This window comes from Fulvia fulva, chromosome 4 (genome assembly GCF_020509005.1).
Source record: "Fulvia fulva chromosome 4, complete sequence".
Classification (NCBI taxonomy): Eukaryota; Fungi; Ascomycota; class Dothideomycetes; order Mycosphaerellales; family Mycosphaerellaceae; genus Fulvia; species Fulvia fulva.
Window position 1 is genome coordinate 2,727,013 of NC_063015.1, and position 23,713 is coordinate 2,750,725.

A 23,713-nucleotide genomic window follows, 5' to 3' on the forward strand; every position below is an offset into this window, starting at 1 on the left:
ACTTTCAATAGCTATTCTGCAGTCTAGTCAGTCAAGCTCGCTGCCATTTGTGATACGCCGAGGACCCTACCATAGTTGATCATCATCGTCAGAGAACGCAGAGTGTATCATTGGAGTGCGAGCTTACGCTGCGACAGAAGCTCTTTCCGAGATATATTCCTGCCTTCACACATCATCTTGAACATTCCACCTTTATCGAAAATATTAATTGGGCTGTCGAACTCTGCGACGGTTCCGCTATCCATGACCAGAACACGATCGTACCTAAATAACACAGCGTCAGTACAATATCAGACATTGAGTCTGGCTTTGGTCTCGGGAGCTTACCCAATAATCGTATGCAGCCGATGTGCGATACATAACAGCGTTCGGTCCTTGGAAACCTCGAGTATCACACGTTGCACTTTCTTGTCGGTCTCGAAGTCCACAGAGCTTGTTGCTTCGTCGAAGAACGTAATGGCAGAGTTGCAGATCAACGCTCGGGCTAGAGCGAGGAGTTGTCTTTGGCCTAGGGAGAAATTCTGGCCGTCGTCCTCAACGGGTGAGTCCAATGTGATCCGCTCGGTGCTGCTCCTACCCTCTGGATCTTTGGTTTTGTAGTCAACAAGTCCCGTCTGTCGTAATGACTCCCATAGTCGAAGGTCCTCGTATTCTCCAAACGGATCCAGGTTAGTCCGTATCGTACCCTTGAATAGCACCGGGTCCTGTGGAATGATTGACAGCCTTGATCGCAGATCGTGTAGGGGGAGTGAAGCGATGTTCACGCCGTCGATACAAATCTGCCCTTCAGCCACCTCTGCAAGCCTGAATAGGGATGTGATTATGCTAGACTTGCCAGCCCCAGTCCGTCCAACGATACCGATCTTTTCCCCAGCAGCAATGCTAAAGGAGAGACCTTTGAGCACAAGCGGCAAGCCTGTACGGTAGCGCATGTGCACATTATTGAACTCAACGGCGCCCTTTGTCGGCCAGCTGGGATCCGCAGGAGACAGTTTGTGGCCACTCTCCTCCTGCGCCAGATCGTGTGCGTAGTGATGAAGGCGTTCTGTGGAATTCATCTCGTTCTGAACGTCCGCAAAGACATGTACGAGCTGTTGCATAAGCTGAACCATACTCAGCATGTAAGAGAGGACCAGACCGCCAATGCTCGGATCTACGCTGAAGCGTGACGTCACAATCAGCACGCCAACGGTAAAGATTAGCAGGACACCGATCGTGTCAAGCCTAACTGAAAGCCAGCGCTGCCCGGCAAACGTGAGGAAGTATGCGCCATTCGATGAATCCAGGGCTGTCGCGATCGCGTTTCGGAAGCTCTGCTCGACCGAGTAGGCGCGGATGGTCATGGCACCATGTATAGCTTCGCCAAAGCGTGCGAAGACATGGCTACGTAGCACGGCCTCGTTTCTCTTGATCTCGCGTGCCGAAGCTCGATAGTACGACGCCGCGTATACAAAAGCCAGGCCAAGTGGGTCCAGAGCGATAGCGAAGTAGTAGTAGTAGGAGATTACCAAGGCAAACACTGGCACTATAGTAGCGACAATGAACAGCAGAAATCGGAGGTCATCCTGTAGACGGCTGTCCATAGTATCCACATCTTTGGAGAAGACATTCATTAACCTTCCAGTCGGTGTCGTGTCGAAGAAAGAGACAGGGGCGCCGAGCGTATGCGAGACAGCCCGGTTCAGCATGTTTTTGCTCGCGATCGAGGTCAGCGTAGTCAGCGTCGTCGCGAAGCTGAACATCAGGATAGCTTGGAAGACGCCCAAGGCGGCATAGATTACAATGTACTCGGGCGTCTGAAGGCCGCTAAATCTTGTCGACGTCCACCAGGATAGCCATAGACTTGTAAGGATGTTCGCGCCCTGTGCCAAGGTCAAAACACCAACGACGATGGGCAGATTCCACAGCAATCCGGACGCTTTGATGAATTGGGCATAAACAGTCCATGGCACGCTGCCTGTGTTCCTTTGCTCCTGCTGCATCAAAGCAGTGACCGGCAATACCGGCTTTGGTTCCACGCTATCTTTTTGTTCGTTGCCATCCGGCTCCTTAGCGCACAGCTGCTCGCACCGATCATCATTTCTTGGAACTCGACATTGTCGCGCATAAGCTCTGTGTAGGATCCAACTTTGAAGACGGAGTCCGCTTTCATCCATACAATTCTGTCCGCACGAGGCAGTACATGTAACTGATGGATGGCCAGAACGCAGCACTTATCTCGAAGGAGACCACATATGACGTGGTCGATAATGTGGTTGCCAACATGCGCATCGACAGCGGAAAGAGGATCGTCGAGAAGCAGCACATCTGCATTGAAATATACGGCTCTTGCCAGATTGATACGCTGCTTCTGTCCGCCTGAAAGGATGACTCCGCGTTCGCCGATCTCTGTAGCGTCACCTTCCGAGAGTAAATCAATGTCTTGCTCCAGAGCGCAGGCTCTGACGACCGCTAGATATCGCTGCTCGTCCACAGCCTGATCAAATATAATGTACTTTTTGAGGGAAGTATTCTGGATCCTGGAAAGCCAAAAGTTAGACAATTAGATTCTCGATCGATCATAGAGAGACATGGGCAGGCTACCAATTGTCACCTTCTTGCTGCTGACCAGGGCTGCTGTGCACAAAGCGCTCTCTTGCCTCCGATCGCCAAGGTACTATGGCTCTTACAGTTCTAACGCAAAAATCTACACGATTCTGATTCTTGGCTATTCCTTTAGTAATTCTACTATCTGTTTCTTGCTATATATTACGATATACGAACATCGCTATAACTTTATGCTTTTAGGAATAATTAAGGGCTATATTGTCACGATCCAAGCGTGTATATAGGCAATAGCCCATTATTAAAACTTAAGGCCACGTACGCTAAGAATCAGGTGACTGATTAGTCACCTATAGCCTCTTCAAGAGCAACCTTGTCTGTTCTAGATAGATATATATAATATATAACCTGCTTTTAAAACACCCTATATAAGCCCGTATAATAACTTTCTATAACGTACTTTACTACTAAGCGGGCTATACTACCGAGCGGGCTACTTTTACTAAGAACTATACTACTTCTAGTTTAATTACGACGGTATCTTAATACGACGACATCCTATAGAATCGTTACTAGGAGGACAATTCCTCTTAAGATTCTTCGCTATCTAGTAAGTCTACTTAATAGGTACGTACGTTATACCCCGACTCGCTATATCGCTTATAGCGTCGTAGCCTTAGTACTAGCCGAACACTATCTAGCGACTCTCTACTCACTTCCTACCTCCTAGTATCCTCTAGAGGTATTAATTACGACGCCTTATCGAAGGTTAGAGACCCTCTAGACTAAATGTACTTACGCTTTCGTACTTTCCGCTATATAAGGGCCTCGTTAGACTTACGTAGCTTACTAATCTCGCTTTATATAAGAGCTATCTAATACGCTATCTCTCTACTCCCTCTCTATTACCCTATTAAACGACCTTCCTCTTTCTACTACGCCTTTCTAAACCCGTAACGACGCTCTAAGACGTAATAATACCTATTATAAACCCTATCTCGTCGAAGTTATAGGTGTCCTAGTTAAGAATACTATACTTCTCCTTTATATTATCTATAAGTAAGAACTACTTCTCGATAACGTCTAGATCTTCTATTAGGGCTTACTAACGATTATATCTACGTAGTATACGAACCTTTAGCTTACGATACCGCCTAATAAACCTATCTATCTAATTAAGACTAGCGGGCTTAAGACCCTTCTCTTATAGTAATAAATTAGCTATTGCTCGTATACTAGCCTTTAATAGCGGGAAACCTCTAAGAGCTAGCTCGAGTATATACTTAAGTATTACCCTCTCTTCTAGCTCTATAAGCTTTATAAGGGCGCGCGTACTATAGGGTCCAAATAAGAGAGTTGTTGTTCTACGAAGCTACGAAAGAGGAGCGCGAGGCGCGGCGAAGTTATAAAGTAAAGCCAAGCCGCGCTAACCCGATACGGAAGGTCCGCGGTTCACCCGGGCCGACGTAGCTATAGTGAGGGGTCGCGGGCTACCCGTAACAGTACCCCCCCTCTTAAAACGCGTATTAGTCCTCTAAGCGTTATCTATCTTATACGGCCACTTGCCCGTACTGCTCTATAACCGTACGAAAGTCTAATTATCCTATAATGCCTTGTCATCGTCTAGTAATACATCTACATCTAGTCTATCTATAACTAGCCTATCCGCGACCGGCTCCCTTCGAGAAATGCTTAGGGGGACCTAATCAAATAGAGCTACAAAGCCTATAGGCGTAGATAGCTCCGGCCGGTTATAGTAAAAGTCTATAATAGCGGCGGCCGCGTGTTTAAACATGTTCTTAGCCGGTTGCTAGGTCTCACTATCCTCCTTATTCTAATATCTAAGCCATTTCACCTTGTACTAAGTGTCCACTTTGCGCTTCTGCCCCTTCTTCACTTTGCCTACTCGCTTACGGGTATATATGTCCAAGATCTTCTCTACCTTATATATATATATAGGTGTTACGACTATATTAGCGACTATATCGGCTTCGGTAGTGTCGGGCTCGATAGTTATCGGCGGTAGTAGTACTAGATACTAGCCTTCGAGTAGTAGGAAGTCGGGATGATCGGCTCGCTAAAGTAACGAGGTGTAAAAGCAGTTATCGAGTCCTACTATAGCGTCCGATAATCTTAGTTTATGTTAAACAGGTACGAGTTGCGCAGCAGTGGAAGACGGCGGATCACACAAAAGACGAAGAAGGACCCAATGGGATAGCGTGTATCTACATACAGTATCGCCGGTGTTGGTGTAGGTGTTTCAGGAGGGACAGCTGTACTTAGGACTTGACTAGCAAGCCCTGATTACTAATCCCCCTAAGCACCTAATGTTGACCCTATGACCTGCATATTCTCAACACTCCCACTCAGGTCAGAAGGTCTCAAACAATCCCTTATACAAGCTGGAGCTACCTTACAAAGTTTTGAAACTGCTGGCCATTGAGGGGCTTAGCCAGCCTATCAGCAACTATGTCCTTTATATGGCAGTAATCCACTGCAATCTTCCTTTGCCACGAGAGATTCCTGACATAGTGGTATGCAACATCAATATGCTTTGACCTGTCATGGACATGGGCATCTTTGACAAAGGTCAAAGCTGCTTGGTTGTCACCCATAAGCTCCACGGGTCTCAGCTCATCAACAGTACTGCTTGCCTTGATCCTAGGTTGGAATGAACACTCTCTAACCAGGTCAGGACACCTCATCTCCCTAAGGACTGCAGCAAGAAACTGTGACTGCTTGGCTGCTGCATTCATGGCCATGAACTCAGCCTCCATTGTTGATGTGGCAACAGACTTCTGCTTCCTACTCATCCAGGGCATAGGTGATCCACAAAGGAACCATATATGTCCAAGGATTAAGACTCTGTCTGCCTTGTCCATAGCATAACCAGAATCTGAGTATCCCTAGAGAATACCTCCTCCTCTTCTGTACATCAAGCCCAGGTCCGGGTATGATCTCAGATACCTGGAGAGTTTCTTCAAAGCTCTAAGATGTTGCTTTGGAGGGTCAGCAACATATGAGCTGATTCTTCCAAGGGGGAAAGCAAGGTCTGGCCTTGTCATTGTCATTGGCCACATCCAGGTACCATTGCAACCCTGGTACTCCTGTTTGTTGCACCTCTCATCCATAGTAGCTGAAGGTCTCAGATCCTCATAGCTGTCTATAGGTGAGAGTGTGGGTGTGGCCTTCTCTGGAGAGATGCCCATCTTGGCAAGGTTAGTTTGGATGTAGTGTCCTTGATCAAGCTTTACAGTGCCTTAGGACCTGTCTCTTATAATCCTCATTCCAAGGATCTTCGTAGGTTCACCAAGATCTTTAATCTTAAACACTTTTCCAAGCTCAGCCTTAAACCACTGAACATCTGACAGCTTTGGAGCTGCAATGGGGATGTCATCCACATAGGTGAGGACCATGAGGTCTCTTCCTCTGTAGATGAGTAGGCATGGATCCACCTGGGACTAGGTGGATCCAATCTGTTCTAGCTTGGCAACACAGAGCTTGTTCCAATCTCTAGCTGCTTGCTTCAGTCCATACAGGCTTCTAAGGACCTTGAAGACCATATTTGGTGGAATTTCAACACCTAGGGGTGGGATCATGTAGATGTCTTCAAGAAGGCTGCTTTCGGTGAAAGCATTGTTCACATCCACCTGGTGTATCTCAAGATCTCTCTCACATACTACAGCCATGAAGACCCTAAGGGTATCATGCCTAACAGTAGGTGCAAAGGTCTCTTCAAAGTCAACACCATATTTCTGTGAAAACCCTCTTGCAACTAGTCTTGCCTTGAACTCTCCAATGGCTCCACTGATCATTCTTTTCATATCAAAAACCCACTTAGATGTAACCAGGCTTGCACCCCTTAGTGGTACAACTGGATCCAAGGTGTTGTTGCTTCCTAAGGCAATAAGTCCTTTCTGGATTGCCTCTTTCCACATATGTCCCCAATTGGGGTCTCCTACTGCCTCCTTATAGGACTTTAGGATTGGCACTTCCTGCTGGTAGGCTATGGCCTGCCTAACAGCAGCAAATGCATATCCCTCCACATCATTCAGGATTTCCTCAACCCAGCTCATAGTTGGATCAAGATGAAACATCTGAGCAATCAATGCCCTATGATGCTTGGCTTCATGCTCAGCAAAGCCATTATCTTCATCCCCCCTTGACCTCTTGTTGCCTGCAAGCTGAGGTGGCTGTTGAGGTTGATCCTCCTAAACAAGTTCCTCTTCCTTTTCTTTTCTTGGAGTCCCCTCTACTCCACTCTTCTGGTACACTCTAATGTCTTTTGGAGGTTGGGGAAGTTGCACAAACAGAGGCTTTGCCTGGAGCTGCTGTGGCTGCATTGATGAACTGGAGACCTGAGCAGGAGGTCTTCCAACGGGGTTTCTCTTCAGGGCTCTGCTTAACTGGTTTGTGAAGGTGATGCCAAGATCCATATCACCCCCCTTCTCATTCTCAAACCAGTCAACTTGCCCGTGTGTTTTGATGGCTTTCATGTCAGGCTCCCAGAAGAGCCATTGCTTTGTGGTGTCCTCCACATAACCAACAAAGACAACTTCTTTACCCCTATTCATGAGCTCGTCACTTCTCAAGCCTTGAGGTTGGGATCTCGGGTCTACACAGACCACTGCTTTACATCCCTAGACTCTCGAATGGTCAACTGATGGTACCTGGCCAGTGAAGGCTTCTTCTAGTAAAAGAGTAGTACCATCTATTATTGGTCCATTTGGAGGTCTGTTTCTGACCACAGTTTGAGCAATAAGGGCCTCTAGCCAGAATTCAACTGGCATACTCGAGTCCTTAAGCATAGCTCTCACTGTATTCTCAGAGGCTTGGATTGACCTTTCCACAGGTCCATTCTGAAGTGAGTTGTAGGCATCGATGTGTCCATCTGAATGCCAAACTCCTTCTCCCACTGTTTTAGCAAGGAAAGAATTTCCCTTGCACCATCACTACGGATTGCAGATAGAAAACACCTTGAGCTGTTCTCTACCTGAACCTTCCATTCCTTTAGAGCTGTAGGAGCATCACTCCTAGCCTTCAAAGGGACTACCCACTTCTTCCTCAAGAAGTTGTCTACAATCTCAAGCCAGTACTTGAAGCCAAGTCTTGAGACTGCCCCTTGAAAAGGCCCACAGATGTCAATAGAGATGAGGGCCAGCCTCTCTCCTTTCCTCTCTGTGGCAGGTCCTTTGAACTTCCTCATGTTTGCAAGGGAGCAGATCTTGCAGTTCTGGTGTTCAGAAGGAACAGGAATGGGATCTTTCTTGTCAGTGACTCTATGCAGGTTTCTTAGCAGTCCCTTGCTAAGGTGTGCACATCTTCTATGCTATAGCTCCCACTGGTCCTGGGACTCAGTGGCAGTCATAGCCTGTTCCAATTCACACTCAAAATGTGTACCTAACTTGGACAGATCCAAGTCATGCTCCTGTAGAGAGGCATATGCTTGAGGCATAGCTTCAAGCTGCTCTGAAACACTTTGAATGAATGGAACACCCCCTCTCAGTTTTGTCTGGACAACAGGTTTTCCAGAAAGGGATTTAAGGGTGAAACTGGGTGGTTGGACAGCAAATTGTTGGCTGAACTGATTCCAAGAAACAAGACTAACTCCAAGGCCAGGAACAAACAAGACATTTTCTAAGACAATTTGCTTTCCAGAAGGACCACCTATTACTGCACTTCCCATATGTGTAGCTTGTAGATAGCCACCCCCAACCTTGATCCACTTCCTCTTTTGAAGAGGCTTCAGTGTCCTGAATAGTGAATCTTGGTCAGTCATATGTGATGAAGCACAAGAGTCAAGCAACCACTCGGACGAGGGGTACTTGCCCTTGGCTTCCACAGTGGAATGGGCAACCTCATCAACATCATCATCTTCTGATGGTATCTCAGGGTCTGATGCGTCTTCCTGGGTCGCACGGGCCCTTGCAGGCTTCTTACTAGAGGAGGCCTTTGGCTTGCGGCTCTCCTTCATCTGCTTTGCAAGGTCCGTCATCACCTTGAGGACATCACGAAGATTTGGTGATGATGACCTCCTACGAGGTGGTGACGGTTGTCTCTTAGCAGGGTAGGTAACCCTAGCTAGTTTGTCCTTGTTCCTAACAGCCTGCTGAGCTGCAGAAAGGTGTGGGCACTTGCTCATAAAATGGTCACCATTGCAGAGATGGCACGTGAGCTTGCCCTGGAAACCCTTCTTAGCGAACATGGCTGTCCCTTGATGAATCATTGATTCTTGCTTCTCCCTAAGGATTGCAAGAATGTCTTGTGGTGAGAGATTCACCTGGGCATCAATTGCATCGCGAATTGAGCCAAATGAGTCTGGCAGAGCTGCTAAGAGTTGCTGGATCTTTCTGTCCTCAGTCTTGATGTCTTGGAACTGAGGCGAGATTAAAACAGCTCTCCTTGCAATTGAGCTAAGCTCCTGCCAGGCGTCATCTATTGACTGGTCCTCTGTCATCACGAAATTGGTGTATTGCTGAAGCAAACTTCTTCCAGTAGCGAGAAGTCTTCTCTTGTATTTGGCTTCAGCCCATTCCCACAACTCCTTCGCATGCCGGATCTCGTATGTCATCTCTTGGTCATCTGTCGACAGACAGATGTACATCTCATACAGGGCCGTTGCATTGTGCCTTCTGTACGATGCCTTCCTTATCGCTTGATCCAAAGGAAGGGATGACTCCGATGATGTAGAGGGTGTCGCTATAGATAGGGTTGCAGCGGGAATGTCCGTAATGATGTCTTCGAGGACCCAGTCAACCTGCTTTGATACTAGGTGTATTCTCATCAGCTTGAACCATGTTTCGTGGTTCTCTCTTGTCAGAACAGGTGCTGCTCTCTTTCTTGTAAACCTAGTCTCGTTCTCCATTTTTTGTAAGTTGAGGGACAGGTTGGCTGCCCTCAGGTAAAAGGATGTATTCGGTCGTACGCGATCGGATCGAAATGGGATAAAACGAACGCGAGGTTAATGGCGGAGAGGATGGCTATCCGCCGGGAAGGGGAGGAAAGTCGAAGGATCGTGTTGGTGCTGAGACACTGTAGCGTAACTCTCTCAGCAGAGGGGGTTTCTGAGACACTGCGGCTCTCTCAGAATGAACAGTTAGTCGATACGAACGCGATGTCCGGAGAGCGACTCTTCTCAGTAAGCTCGCCCACTTGTCTAAAGTATTGGCACAGGCTCCCTGACTCGGAGTCTGACAGTGCCTCACTAGGCTCTTTCACGTCTTATATACACCTACAGCACGGCTGTAGCTTCCTGTACAAGGCGGGTGCGGCCTCCAGTCTGCCTTCCTTTTATTCTGAAGAGGAATAACTCCAATACGACTTTGTCGAGGGTGAAACACCGAGTTGCTAACCCGGGCTCATAACCTGTTAAACAGGTACGAGTTACGTAGCAGTAGAAGACGGCGGATCACATAAAAGACGAAGAAGGACCCAATGGGATAGCGTGTATCTACATACAGTATCGCCAGTGTTAGTGTAGGTGTTTCAGGAGGGACAGCTGTACTTAGGACTTGACTAGCAAGCCCTGATTACTAATCCCCCTAAGCACCTAATATTGACCCTATGACCTGCATATTCTCAACAGTTTATATAAGAGCTTGGCTAGTATAACTTCTATAATCTAGTACGGGCTAGCGTATCTTCTATCGAGCTTCTTAGATAGTCGAGTCGTACGGATGTTCTTAGTGCTTAGGTATACCTAGTCGCCTACTTTATAGTCTAGCGGGATACTTCGGTAGCGGTTTACTACTTTAGCTCAGAGAGCTTATAATATCCGTATATTTTCTTAAAGGTACTTATAAAGGTCGTAAATCCGGCGTACGAAGGCTTTAGCCGATCGCGTATCTAGTCGCTAGAGAGTAGTCAGTCCTCCCTCTTTTCTAGCGCTTAGGTCTACGCGCTCTATAAACTTAGGGTTATAGCCTAAAGTAGCGTAGAATAGCGATATACTAGTAGTTTCAGAAAGGTAGTTATTGATCGCGAACTAAGCTAGATAAAGCTATTCTACCTAGTTATCTTGTGCCTTATTAGTAAATATACGGAGATACTACTCTATTACTTAGTTAGTACGTTCCGACTATCAATTAGTTTCTAGGTAGTATAAAGAACTTAGCTTACGACTTATACAAAGTATCTTATAAAGTTTCTTCTAGAAGGTAGTAACCTATTACTTACCGCGGTCTAAAGTAATAGTATTAGGAAATCCGCGTCGGGAGAATATATACTTAAGGAAAAGTCTTGCCGTATTCTATATAGTTATCGCTCCGATCAGAATTAGCTCGACTTCCTTCGTTAGCCTATCTATTACGGTTATAATGTTATTATAGGTCATACTACTAGGGGTACTATTAGGAAGTCCGACTACGAAGTCTACCGTAATATATCTCTAAGGTCGGTCCGGTACTAAAAATAGGTACAATAATCTAGGTAGCTAGGAGTATAGAGATTTTGTCGTACGGTATATACGGCAATTCGCGGTATATCTACGTACTAATCTTACTAAGCTAGGCTAATAGAATTCTCGTGCTATAAGTTTATAGGTTCGAGCTCGTCCTAGATATCCTACTACTAGAGCGTCATAATTTATTCTAATAAGCCGAGTCCGTAGGGCCTAGTTATCGGGTACCTATAGGCTCTAACTATCGTACTAGTTTCGTATATATAACATATTACTATCTACCTTATAGTACATAGGGTGTATCTTCGCCTTCTATAAGAGTAGAGGGATAGTACTATCTTTCCGTAATATCTTAATTACCGCCTTAAGGTCTTAGTCTAGGGCGTAAATAGTCGTTATACGGTACTCGAGTTTAGCTTCGACTTCGGCTTTATTCGTAGTCTATACTTCCTAAGCTAGTACTAGCTATGTTTATAGTACCTGTTCTAGTTCTAGAATAAACTCGATTGCTTTAGGATTTAGGGGAGTCGTCTCTTCTTCTTCGGGCGTATCTTTAATAGTAGCTCGTATAGAGTCGATCTTAAGGAATCGCTCTAGCGGAAGTAATATCTAATACTAGTACTAATTTCTCGGATCGTCCACCCCCTATAGAAGGTCCTAGCTACGTCTCGTTAGGCTATCTAGCTTCGTTCCTTATATACCTAGGCGGTATATAATCTAGAAGTTGAATTGTAATAGAAATTCTATATTACGGGCAGCCCGCGACCCCCTACTATAGCTACGTCGGCCCGGCTAAACCGCGGACCTTCCGTATCGGGTTAGCGCGGCTTGGCTTTGCTTTATAACTTCGCCGCGCCTCGTACTCCTCTTTCGTAGCTTCGTAGAACAATAACTATCTCGTTCGGACCCTATAATACGCGCGCCCTTATAGTTTGCTCTACTACCCTACCTAGATCGCGGATCTAGGTAAGTGACGCGTAATAACAGGAATAGACAGAACCGTAGAACTCGAGAACGCGTAGAGTCGTATCAGAACATAGAACACGGTAAGGCGTATAGCGCGTAGATACCTAGAGAACGTAACGTAGCGACATTATTAGTAGGTAGTCGCGCGCTCGTAGACAGTTAGGATATAGGCACCGTTACGCCTCCCCCGAACCTAGATAATATAACTTTATAAATAGCGAACGGCGGTATACTACCGCTACCTAAGCCTAAGGGCAAAAGTAAGTAGCGTATATCTCTTTTCCCCGACCTCTCCTCTTTCCCTTAGATTAGACATAGGACGACAACCGGCGGGTTATAGTAGACACCGGTGTCGCGCTATAATAAGAGATTAATAAAGCTTACTAGAAGGCCTTCGAGCAAGAAGAAGGTAGTAAGATTGACTTTATAGAACTATTCGAGTTTAAGCTCGAAGAGAACCTAGGCGGCGACCTAGACGAGGTGTATCTATCACTCGACGAGGCAGAACACATTCTCGTATCCGAATACTAGAATGTCACCCTAGATAACCTCACGACCCTTATATCCTAACACCCGAAGACTACCTACGACTTCGTGCTATAAGTAGTTAACACGGCAATTACTAAGGGTAGATAACTCGATATAATAGAGCGAGCTAACGACCTCTAGAACACCTAGTATACTACGCTATACACCAAATACGACCGCATCTATAAGATACTACGAAGTGAAGAGCTTGTTATATAGAAAATGGTAGTAGATCTTAAGAGTAAGAAGGATTACGACCTAGCTAAGTTATAAGAGCTAGAGAAGAAATATAAGGAAGCTAACAACCTATATAAGTAGTTTAGCGAGATCTACGAGAAGGAGAAGAAGAAGGCACAAGATGCTAAGGTGAAGAACTAGGCCCTATAATAAGAAGTCGATGACCTAAAGGCTCGGCTTAAGGTAGGAGACACTATATAGAACGGAGGCAGGGGCCGCTTAGGCCGCCGACCCTCTCGTTCCCGCCTACGCGAGACCTTACTCGAGTAGCTATTACGTAGGTATCGCGAAGCTACTAGTAGAGGTAGCGGTGGCGGTAGTAGTAATAACGATAGAGACGACGATAACCGTAGTAATAATAGCCGAGGACGTAATAACGACCGTCCGCGACTAGGACCTAATAATAGTCGTGACTCGAGAATACGTAACACCCGTACCTAGACACTACTAGTTGACCTTCTAGAACGTCTCTTTACTATTAACCGTACCCTTACTCGCGGTATAGAGATCGGTAAGGGTGTGCCTAACCCTAAGTACTTTAAGAACGATAATAACCCTAATTTCGATAGCTAGTATAGTAGTATTCTCCTAAAGCTAACTATAGTAACCTTCCGTACTAAGGCAGATAGTCTACGCTTCGTATATAGGTAGACGTAAGGTGATCCTTAGCGAAGTATTAAGCCGAGGATCCCTATGCCTAGACAGTAGTCCTTTAACGAGTTTAAGACTAGAGAAGAGTTGTTAGATTAGATAATACGCTAATATAGTATACGTAATAAAGGAACTAAGGCTATAGTTAACATTGCTACCTATAAGTAAGAACAAGGCGAAACCTTTATAGCCTTCTATACACGCTACTCGAAGTTACGCGCCTAGATATTATAGACCGATAAGACCGAGCTTATGCTATTCCGTAACCGACTAAACCGTAAGTACTTTATTAAGACCTTCGGCGACCGCGAAGTCGACCGCCGCCTAGATAGTATATAAGACGTTATCGAGGAGTACACCGTACTAGACGAGAGCTTCTACGAGACAGATCGACTATGCCCGTAGAAGGAGCGCCCCCGTAGTAATAGTAACTCGAACGGTAATAGCGGCTAGAATAACTAGAATAACGGTAACGTAGTTACTAGTACCGCTACCGGTATAGTAGGTGCCTTAGTATAGCGCCTACTACAGTACGCTAGTACTAAGAAGAAAGAGGATCTGCCGATATATCTATAGAACCTACCTATACTTAACCGTAAGTAGCGCGAAGACCTTAAGAAGTAGGGTAAGTACTACCGCTACCGTATAGGTTCTTACGTATCGACTAACCCTAAATGCCTAATATATAGGTACGATAGCGACTATCGCCTACCGCGTCTACGTAATACTACGCCGAATCTAAACGCGAACCTTAGTTCCCTAGCCGCCGATCCGTAGTAGGGAAATAGTACGACCGCTACCTAAGCGTAGTAGATAGCGGTCACCCGAACTTCCTAGGATCGAAAGAGTATAAGATTAAGAGACACGGAATGTAAGAGACGGTAATAGACTATAGTAAGGAGCTTAAGATATCGGCATACGTACTAGATAAACAATAGCTAGCTATATACCCTTATATATTGTTACCTATAATAATATAATATAGAAAGGCTCGAGGCCTTATAGATTCTACTTCTACCTCTCTCTTTCTTAACTAGAAATTTATACGTAAATACACAATACCCCTGATCCCTTTAACGTAAAGCCGACGACTAATACTAGGAGATAGAACGGCTACTACACGGCAGATTAGATACGCGGCCCTTATAGACGTAGTTATCGGCGATTATTACGAGCAAATGTTATACTACGTCACCGACCTCGAATATAACATCGTCTTTAGCCTACCGTAGCTTATAGCGTATAACCTAAATATCTTCTAGGAGATAGGCGAGGTGGTATTTAGATCGGATTACTACTTTAGTCACTATCTATAGAATAAGACATCGACAATAGTATAATCCCTAAACTATTACGAGAAGAAGAAGTAGGCACTAGTACGGTACGGACTAGAGCCCTTCACTAGAGAAGTAGCGAGCTTTATAGTAGGAGGGGCGGAGCTAAACGTCTTATTATATGACCTAGAAGACATAGACGATGAAGAAGTAGACTACTAGGGCGTTTCTTAACGCGCGTAGGGAATGTACGCGCACCGGCCTAGGGCTAAGTGCTTCTATATCATACCTACTAGGCGTAAGAGCGACGACGGAGAGCTTAAGCTAAGTGTAATAGCTACTAATAATCTAGACCAATTCTTAAACAAGCAGTTTAATCACAACCCGAAGGAGAAGTTACCGCCGATATACTACGATATTACAGACGCTTTCTTAGCTAAGGATTATAAAGGACTCCTACCTTACCGACTAGGCGTAGATCATAAGATTTATATTAAGCCTAATAGTCTATAAGAGCCACTATACCGTAAGCCCTACGGCCTAGCTAAGAAGGAGAACGAGGTAGTTAAGAAATAGCTAGACGAGTAAATATCTAAAGGGAAGGTACGGAAAGTAGGGCAAAAGACGAGCTAGTCTCCTATACTAGTACTAGTAGTACGTAAGCCTAGAGGTAGGCTACGTGTTTATATCGACTATAGAGGATTGAATACGATCACTATTAAGAACCGGTATCCGATTCCCTTAATATAAGAGACGCTTAACCGTATATACGGTAAGAAGTACTTTACGAAGCTAGACATTATAGCAGCCTTTAATAAGTTATAGATAGTTAAAGGGCACGAGTGGTTGACGGCGTTTACGATACGATACGGTATCTACGAGTGTCTAGTACTGCCATTCGGCTTATACAACGGACTAGTATCGTTCTAATTATATATTAATATAGTCTTATAAGAACACCTAGACGACTTTGTGTCGGCCTACCTAGATAACGTACTTATCTTTAGTAACACCTTAGAGGAGCACATTAAACACGTACGGAAGGTTCTTACTAAGCTACGCGATATAGGACTTATAGTAGATATCGATAAAAGCGAATTCTACTAATAGAAGGTGAGGTATCTTAGGCTAATTATAACCCCTAACGGTATCGAGATAGACCCCGAGAAACTCGAATGTATTTAGATATAGGAAGCTCCTAAGAACCTAAAGGATGTCTAGGCCTTCCTTAGATTTACTAACTTCTATAGGCGGTTTATCGAAGCATTTTCGCGTATAGCTACTCCTCTTATAAACCTGACTAAGTCGGACGGACTAAGCAATCATAAGAACAGAAGGATTTAATAGTCACTAGATTACTAACGAGCCTTTAACAATTTGAAAGCTACGTTTAGTAAAGCCGGCATGCTTGCACATTATATACTAGGTAGGGAAACGGTAGTAGAGACAGATTCTTCAGATTTTATAAACGCCGGCGTACTTTCGTAGTATAACGAGAAGGGTATACTACATCCTATAGCCTTCTACTCGAAGAAGTTGAGTCTATAAGAGTGTAATTATGAAATCTATAATAAGGAACTATTAGCTATTATTAAGGCTTTTAAGGAATAGAGACCCGAGCTCGCCTACGAAGCAGATAATAAGGACTTATAGCTAGTCAAGATTTATACCGACTATAAGAACCTAGAATACTTTATAAAGACAAAGTAGCAAAAATAGCGACAAGCGCGTTAGGCTAAGTTCTTATTATAGTTCAACTTTAAGATAATATACCGTCTAGGACTTCAAGGTATAAAGCTAGACAGCCTAACGAGACGTAGCTAGGACCTTCCGTAGGGGGTGAACGACCCTCGGAACTAGCATTAGTATTAGACATTACTACCTCCTAAGCGATTCCTTAAGATCGCCTTACTATAGGCAATAGTAGAAGATACGCCGGAAGAAGAGGAACTAGTATAGCTAGACCCTAAAGCTAAAGAGTTTATGCCTATAGAACGAGATACGCCTACTAAATAACCGGCGACGCGTAAAAGTTAACGGGAAGCCGAACTCGAGTATCGAATGTCGACGGCGTACGTAACCGATAACGAGCTTAAGACCGCGATCAAGGACCTATAGAAAGACCGTACTCTTATACTACTATAGAGAGCGAAGATTCACCTAGTACACTATAAAGTAGATAGCGACCTGCTATATATTCGAAATCAATACGACGGCTAGAGCTTATAGGTACTAAATGACTAAGCCTTATAGACTAGGATAATCAAGATAAACTATAACGCTCTAGTAGTAGGCTATCTAGGACGAGCTCGTACTTATAAACTCGTAGTACGTAAATTCTACTAGCCTAGATTAGCGAGATCCGTACGTAGATATACCGCGAATAGCCGTACCTACCGTATAATAAAATCTCTATACTCCTAGCTACTAGGATTATTATAGCCACTTCCTGTTCTAGATCGGCCTTAGAAACATGTTGTAGTCGACTTCGTTATCGGACTCCTAGATAGCACTCTTAACGGTATAGTCTATAATAACATTATAACCGTTACTAATAGGCTTACTAAGGAAGTCGAGCTAATTCCTATTAGCGCAATAATAGTATAGGCTACGGCAAGGCTTTTCCTTAAACATATATTCTGTCGGCGCGGGTTTCCTAATACTATTATATTAGACTATAGTAAGTAGTAGGTTGCTACCTTCTAGAAGAAAGACTATAAGATACTCCGTACAAATCGTAAGCTAGGTTCTTTGTATTACCTAGAAACTAATAGACAGTCAGAACGTACTAACTAGGCAATAGAACAGTATCTTCGTATATTTACTAATAAGGCATAGGATGACTAGGCAGAATGGCTATGCCTTGCTTAGTTCGCGATTAATAATCACCTGTCCGAGACTACTAGTATGTCGCCGTTCTACGCTACCTTAGGCTATAACCCTAAGTTTATAGAGCGAGTTGACCTGAACGCTAGAAAGGAGGGAGGACTGACTACTCTCTAGCGACTAGATACGCGATTAGTAGAAACCTTTATACGTCGAATTTACGAGCTTTATAAGCACCTTTAAGAGAATATACGAATATTATAAGCTCTCTAAGTAGAAGTAGCAAACCGCTACCGAAGCATTCCTCTAGACTATAAGGTAGGTAATTAGGTGTATCTTAGCACTAAGAATATCCGTACGACTCGACTATCTAAGAAGCTAGATAGGAAATATACCGGCCCTTACTAGATTACGGAAGTTATACCGGCTAGACTCTCTTATCGACTAAAACTATTAGACGCTCTAGTAGGACTTAATAACTACTTCTATACCTCACTACTATAACGAGCCGACCACCCCGATTTCTCACTACTTGAAGGGTAGTATCTAGCGCCGCTACTACCGATAACTATCGAACCTAACACTACCGAGGCTAATGTAGTAGCCGGTATAGTAGCAGTACCTACGTATATATACGAGGTAGGAAAGATCCTTAATATATATACCCGTAAGCGGGTAGGCAAGGTGAAGAAGGGGCATAAGCGTAAGGTAGATATATAGTATAAGGTGAAATGGGCTAGATATTAGAACGAGGAGGATAGTAAGACCTAGTAACCTATAGAGGACATACTTAAACACGCGGCCGCCGCTATTATAGACTTTCACTATAACCGGCCGGAGTTGTCTACGCCTATAGGCTTCGTAGCTATATCTAACTAGTCCCTACTAGCTACTAAGGTGCTCGGGCTCAATACGATCAGGGTCATTCCGAAAGACACCGTTACGAATAAGTCGCCTCGAGCCTTACCTCTAATAGAATCTACTCCGTATATATTCGATACTCGAGTAGAGCCTATAGAGCCTATAATAATACCTAACTTTAGTCATAAGGATTATACGCGAGTACTAGCCGAAGACAGACGTAGGTCTAGGGTAAGCTAGCTAACTAGGCAATATGTTTCTCGAAGGAAGCCGGTCGAGGATAGTCTTAATAGAGCGAATGCGATGTTATCGGATAACGACAGGGCACTAGAGAGTAATTAGGCGTTCGCGCGATTATAGAGCTCGATAGGCAAGTAGCCTTATAAGGTAGATAACGCTTAGAGGACTAAGGCGTGTTTTAGGAGGGGGGATACTATTACGGGCAGCCCGCGACCCCCTACTATAGCTACGTCGGCCCGGCTAAACCGCGGACCTTCCGTATCGGGTTAGCGCGGCTTGGCTTTGCTTTATAACTTTGCCGCGCCTCGCGCTCCTCTTTCGTAGCTTCGTAGAATAATAACTATCTCGTTCGGACCCTATAATACGCGCGCCCTTATAGGAGTAGAGTAAGAGATCAATCTTTAACTAACTAATAGTACAATTATATAGCAATATATTAGGAACTAATATATTAATTGTGTTAGATGTCTATCTAAGCTAAAGGGGAGAGAAGGTATCTCCTTATAAGCTAAGTTATCGTAGATGCCTTAGGCTACTAGATCACTTCCTAATTGTTAACTCCCTTTAAGATGCTACATCTTAACACTCCTACTTATTTGTATAGGAGGTTATAGTCTACTCACTTCCTGTTAATAGTACTTAGACCTTTTTATGACAGGTTTAGCTAGCTTATAAACCTCTAGAAGTGTAGACTAGTCTTTAGTTTTATAAACCCGTCTATAACTATCTTAGAGGTTAGGGTATACTTAATAGTAATAAGCCTCCTCTACTAAAGTTTCCTAATAGCGTTATAGGCGATATTAATATACTTCAACTTATTATAAACATGTGTATCTTTTACTAGGGTGAGGGCAGCTTGTTAGGGCAAGAGCCTGGCCTATAAGATATAAGAATAAAAGCGAGAATGTAGGTACGAAGTGTAGATACAAAGGGTATAGTATAATTGCTACACAAAACGAAAGACGAAGAAAGTAAGAGAGGCCTAGGGAAGGCTAGATATTTATACGCGACCCTTGCGAGTGCGTGTCCCCGTATTAATAGGGCTAACCCGTGCGAAGCCGCGCTTAGTAGCTTTGCTCAAAACCTTATTCTAACCTGCCCTACGTTCCGAGTCTTCTACGAGCTTCTTCTAGGGTCTAGCGTAGTTGCGGGTACTCGCGGGAGTACCGTAAGTCATATAGTCACGAGCCGAAGTGAATCTATTAAGGTTTAGTAGAGTAGTAAATTTGGAGGGCTAGGTCCCGTAGTGAATATTACGGGGTATATAACTCTTAGCGCTTATATAGATAGATATTTCATTAAGCTGTTATAGTGCCCTTTGGCCTATATAGCTATGCTATCTTGTTTTCGTATATATAGAGGGGAAACCGTGTTAGTGAAAACCCCTCCTCCTTCCCGCCTGTCTTTTCCTCCTAGTTATTGTCTTAATTTTCCCTTATTAGGGGTACGCTAGTATTATAGGCCTACCCTAATGACTACCCTATCTGCCACCCCCTAGCTTCCGCCTCTTGTCTATCTACTCCTCCGTCTCGCTAGCGAGGCTAAACTACTAGAGGTATCCCTACTATAGTATCTACCGAGAGATTCGGCGAATATTGCCTTTGTCCCTAATGATTGACTTATAGTCTCTCCTTCCCGCTTAGTGCCTCCAATTTCCCCTACCTCTCGCCTACTACGGGCATCGTAGTAGTATATGTTCTAGGTTTTGCGATAGGTAGCTACACTAGTAGGCTAGGCTATAGATGTCTAGTACGCGTCTTCTAAATAGGTAGGCCCTTAACCTAATATGTTCGGACCTGATTTGGATCGCTATACTTGCCTCGGCCCTTGTTAGGTCCCTATATAGCTAGTTATTGTGTCTCTAGAAGGCTCGGAGCGCTATCGGGCCTATTGTCTTAGGGGGCTTCTTTTTCTAGTCCTACTCCTATAGGTAGCTCGCTATCTGTTCCGCTAGGCTTTAGGTCTTAGCCTTGCTCCCGCCGGCCTAGCGAGTCCTACGCTCCTCCTCTTTTCGTGCTAGCTATTCGGTGCTTGTCTATATAGCCGTAAAGGTAGTAAGGTCATCCTCTTTTTAGCTTGTCCTATGTCCGGCCCCTCTCCGGTAGTGGCTTTCTATCTTATTCTTTGCCTCCTAGATCGTAGTTTGTCTTAGGTAACCTATCGTCCTTGCCGCGTATTGAATTCTCATTCCCCGGATGTACTAGCCGATTAGTAGTATTCCTGTCTCTATTTCTACCGTACTTATTAACGTTGTCTTATATACGCCTAGTACCCTACGTAGGTTGCCTACCTATGTCCTATTTAGGGGTTGCTCTATCCGTTTCGGGATCGGCTTGCCTACGCCTCCTATTCCCTAAATCTGTGCCCCGTATAGTATAGCTAGTCTAACGATCGCCTTATATATTACTCTTGCCTTATCGAATGTTGCTCCCTATATAGATACCGTAAGTCTCTTTATCGAGGCTTCGTTAACTTGTGCTCGACTCTAGGCTTTCTTAACCTATACATTCTAGCTTAGCTTCGGGTCGAGCTAGATCCCTAGTACTCGTAGCTCCGCTAATAGCTTTGTCTCGTAGCCTTAGATTCTTACCGCCGCCTTTATGTTATAGTATATTCTCGCTTTACTAAAGTGTATAAGTTAGTACTTTTTAGGGGCGAACTAGGCACTATACTTCTTTGCCTACTCCTCGCATTTCTTATGCCTATCTTCGAGGAGGCGACAGTTCTCTTCTATCGAGTCTAACTAGGCTAGGATGTTTATGTCGTCTACGAACCCCGATACTAAGGTTTACGGAGAGGTGAGTAGGGGGATTAGATCAGACATAAATATTAGAAATAGGATAGGGGAGAGAGTAGATCCCTAAGGTATTCTAGTCTCTACCTTTACCGGGTCGGACGTATACCTTCCTAGGACTAGGTATGTCGTCCGTTCCTAGAGAAAGGAGTAGACGAACGTCGTTGCCTATAGGGGGATGCCTTTCTGCTATAGGATATATATTAGCCTTTAGTATAAGACGTTGTCGAAGGCTCCTACGATGTCGAGGGATAGTAAGGACGCCGCTCGGTTCCTACCGTAGTGCTAGAGGGTCTAGATTTGCTCCGTAATTAGCTCTATTACTATTAGTGTCGATCGCTAGCTTCTTCCCCCTATCTATATTGCTAGGAGTACGTGGTTGTCCTCGGCTAGCTACGTAAGTCTCTAGGCTACTATCTTTTCTAGGACCTTCCCTATCGTGTTTAGAAGTACGATTAGTCTATACGACTTAGGCTAAGTATAGTCCTCTTTCTATAGCTTACGTATCACTACTGTTATAGACTCTCTATACGGCTTCGGGTGATACCCTAGCCGTAGGTACGCGGTAAATAGGTTTGCTAGGCTCGGCGCGATCTCTTCTCTATACTCTTTTAGTAGTATGTTTAGTATCCTATCTAGGCCTAGGGCTTTCCGTCCTTTTAGCTTACTTATGACTCCTATTACTATATTAGAGCTAACCGCCTAATCTATATCTAGGGGTTCCGGGTATATACTCGGGTTAATATCCGTAAGGTCTGCCTCTACTTACGTCGAAAAGAAATAGTCGGCTAATGCTTTTACCTTGCCCCGGGGCGTAGCCTAGGCAATCCCTTCGCGGTCTACGATTAGGAGGAAGTAAGGGGTTTGCTACTCTTTAGGTAGTCGTGCCTATTTAGCAAGTCTCTATATCTGTTCCGGGTTTTCTATAACGAGCCCGATCGTCGCTCTCTAGTCCTATAGCTTATCGCGTCTTATCTGTGCCTTCTTCTCTTATATCGCGCGACAGTATTGCTCCTACGTCTCTTAGGTGTACTCCTTCGTCTACTGTCGCCTTGCCCTTCTAGCCTCCCTTACCTTCGTAGAGCATTTAGGGGTCTAGAAGGCCTTCTACTACGTTAAGGGCCGGAGTAACGGCGTATATTGTTCCGCTGCTTGCTATATAACCGAGGTAATCTGTTCTGCTACTTGATCTAGCTAAGCTGTCGTCTCGAATTCTCTATACTATAGTAGGTTCGCTATTAGGAAGCCTCTTATATCGTCCTAGCGTACCTTCTTCTAGTTACGGCGTAGTTCGCTTACTAGCTCCTCTATCGCCTTTACCCCTAGCGTCGTTTAGATAGGGATATAGTCTAAGGAGGCTTCTAGCGCGTAGTTCGGTCGGCATTAGACTAGTCTCTCTTTAAGTTCTCGTAATAGAAAGTATAGGTCGATCGTACTTATACTTAAACGGGCCTTCTACGTCTCTGTTCCCTTTAGTATTACTAAGGCCATTCCGTAGCGTACGGTTATATCTAGTAGCTTTTCCCCTAGAAACGCGTACGGGGGAGTGAATTCGAGTCCCTACCGTAGGTAGTAGAGGTTGAAGTCGCCGAGGAGTACTTGCTTTATGTCTTAGCTTAGGGTCCGCTCTAGGTAGGCGAGGGTTCCTAGTTCCCTACTCGTCCGACCCCGCGGTAGCGGGTTGTAAACGTTATAGATCTAGATAGGGCCTTATGTCGTGTCGATCTAGATTAATGTTATGTCTCCTAGGTTACCCTACTACGGTAGTATAACCTTCTATAACTTAAGGTCTATAGTCTTACTTACGTATATATATGTCCTCGGGATAACGCCTCGTTAGCCCGCGATTATAGTATAGTATCTCCGGTCATTATAAGTAGCTAGGAGTCCTTCGTAGGGGTTGACCTATAGTTCCTATACCGCGATAACGTAGTGCCGTAGCGGGTCTAGCTCTTATAGAAAGTGGCGCTAGACCTTGTCCCTACTTTTGTTTACGTTGTACTATACGATAGTAATGTCGTCGTATAGTATTATTCGTTATCCGTAAGGTCCATTTCCGTACTAACCTACTATGTCTCCTAAGCCTATATCTCGCTGTCCGGCTAGCCCTAGGGCCGCTAGGGCGCCCTAAAGATTCGCATTTGGCCTAGTTCGTTAGCGGCCCGGTTAAGGTGTCGAGGCCTACCGGGAGGTAGATACGTTTGCGGTTAGGTTCCCTTATTCGTCTCTTCTACCCTCTTCCTTTTGCTCGGTTCGAAGCCCTTATATACGGTAGGTCCCTCCTACTACCGTTAGGGGTACCTAGCTAGTATAGAAATCCTTACTTACCTCGCTCGTTCTTATGCTACTATTCTAGTTAGGCATTAGCTTAAATACGCTAGGTACCTTCTGCCG

The 23,713-nt window shown here is 44.7% G+C and overlaps 1 protein-coding gene across 1 annotated transcript; it reads right to left on the reverse strand.

Annotated features, from left to right (window-relative positions):
* Nucleotides 1–107: 107 nt before the first annotated feature.
* CLAFUR5_04575 (ABC-type transporter cicA) lies at nucleotides 108–2,156 on the reverse strand (the record flags this gene model as incomplete). The annotated part of the gene is made up of 2 exons (XM_047903723.1): nucleotides 108–264; nucleotides 328–2,156. 2 exons carry the CDS (start codon nucleotides 2,154–2,156, stop codon nucleotides 108–110), a joined length of 1,986 nt encoding a protein of 661 aa, XP_047761210.1.
* Between the last annotated feature and the right edge of the window lie 21,557 nt (nucleotides 2,157–23,713).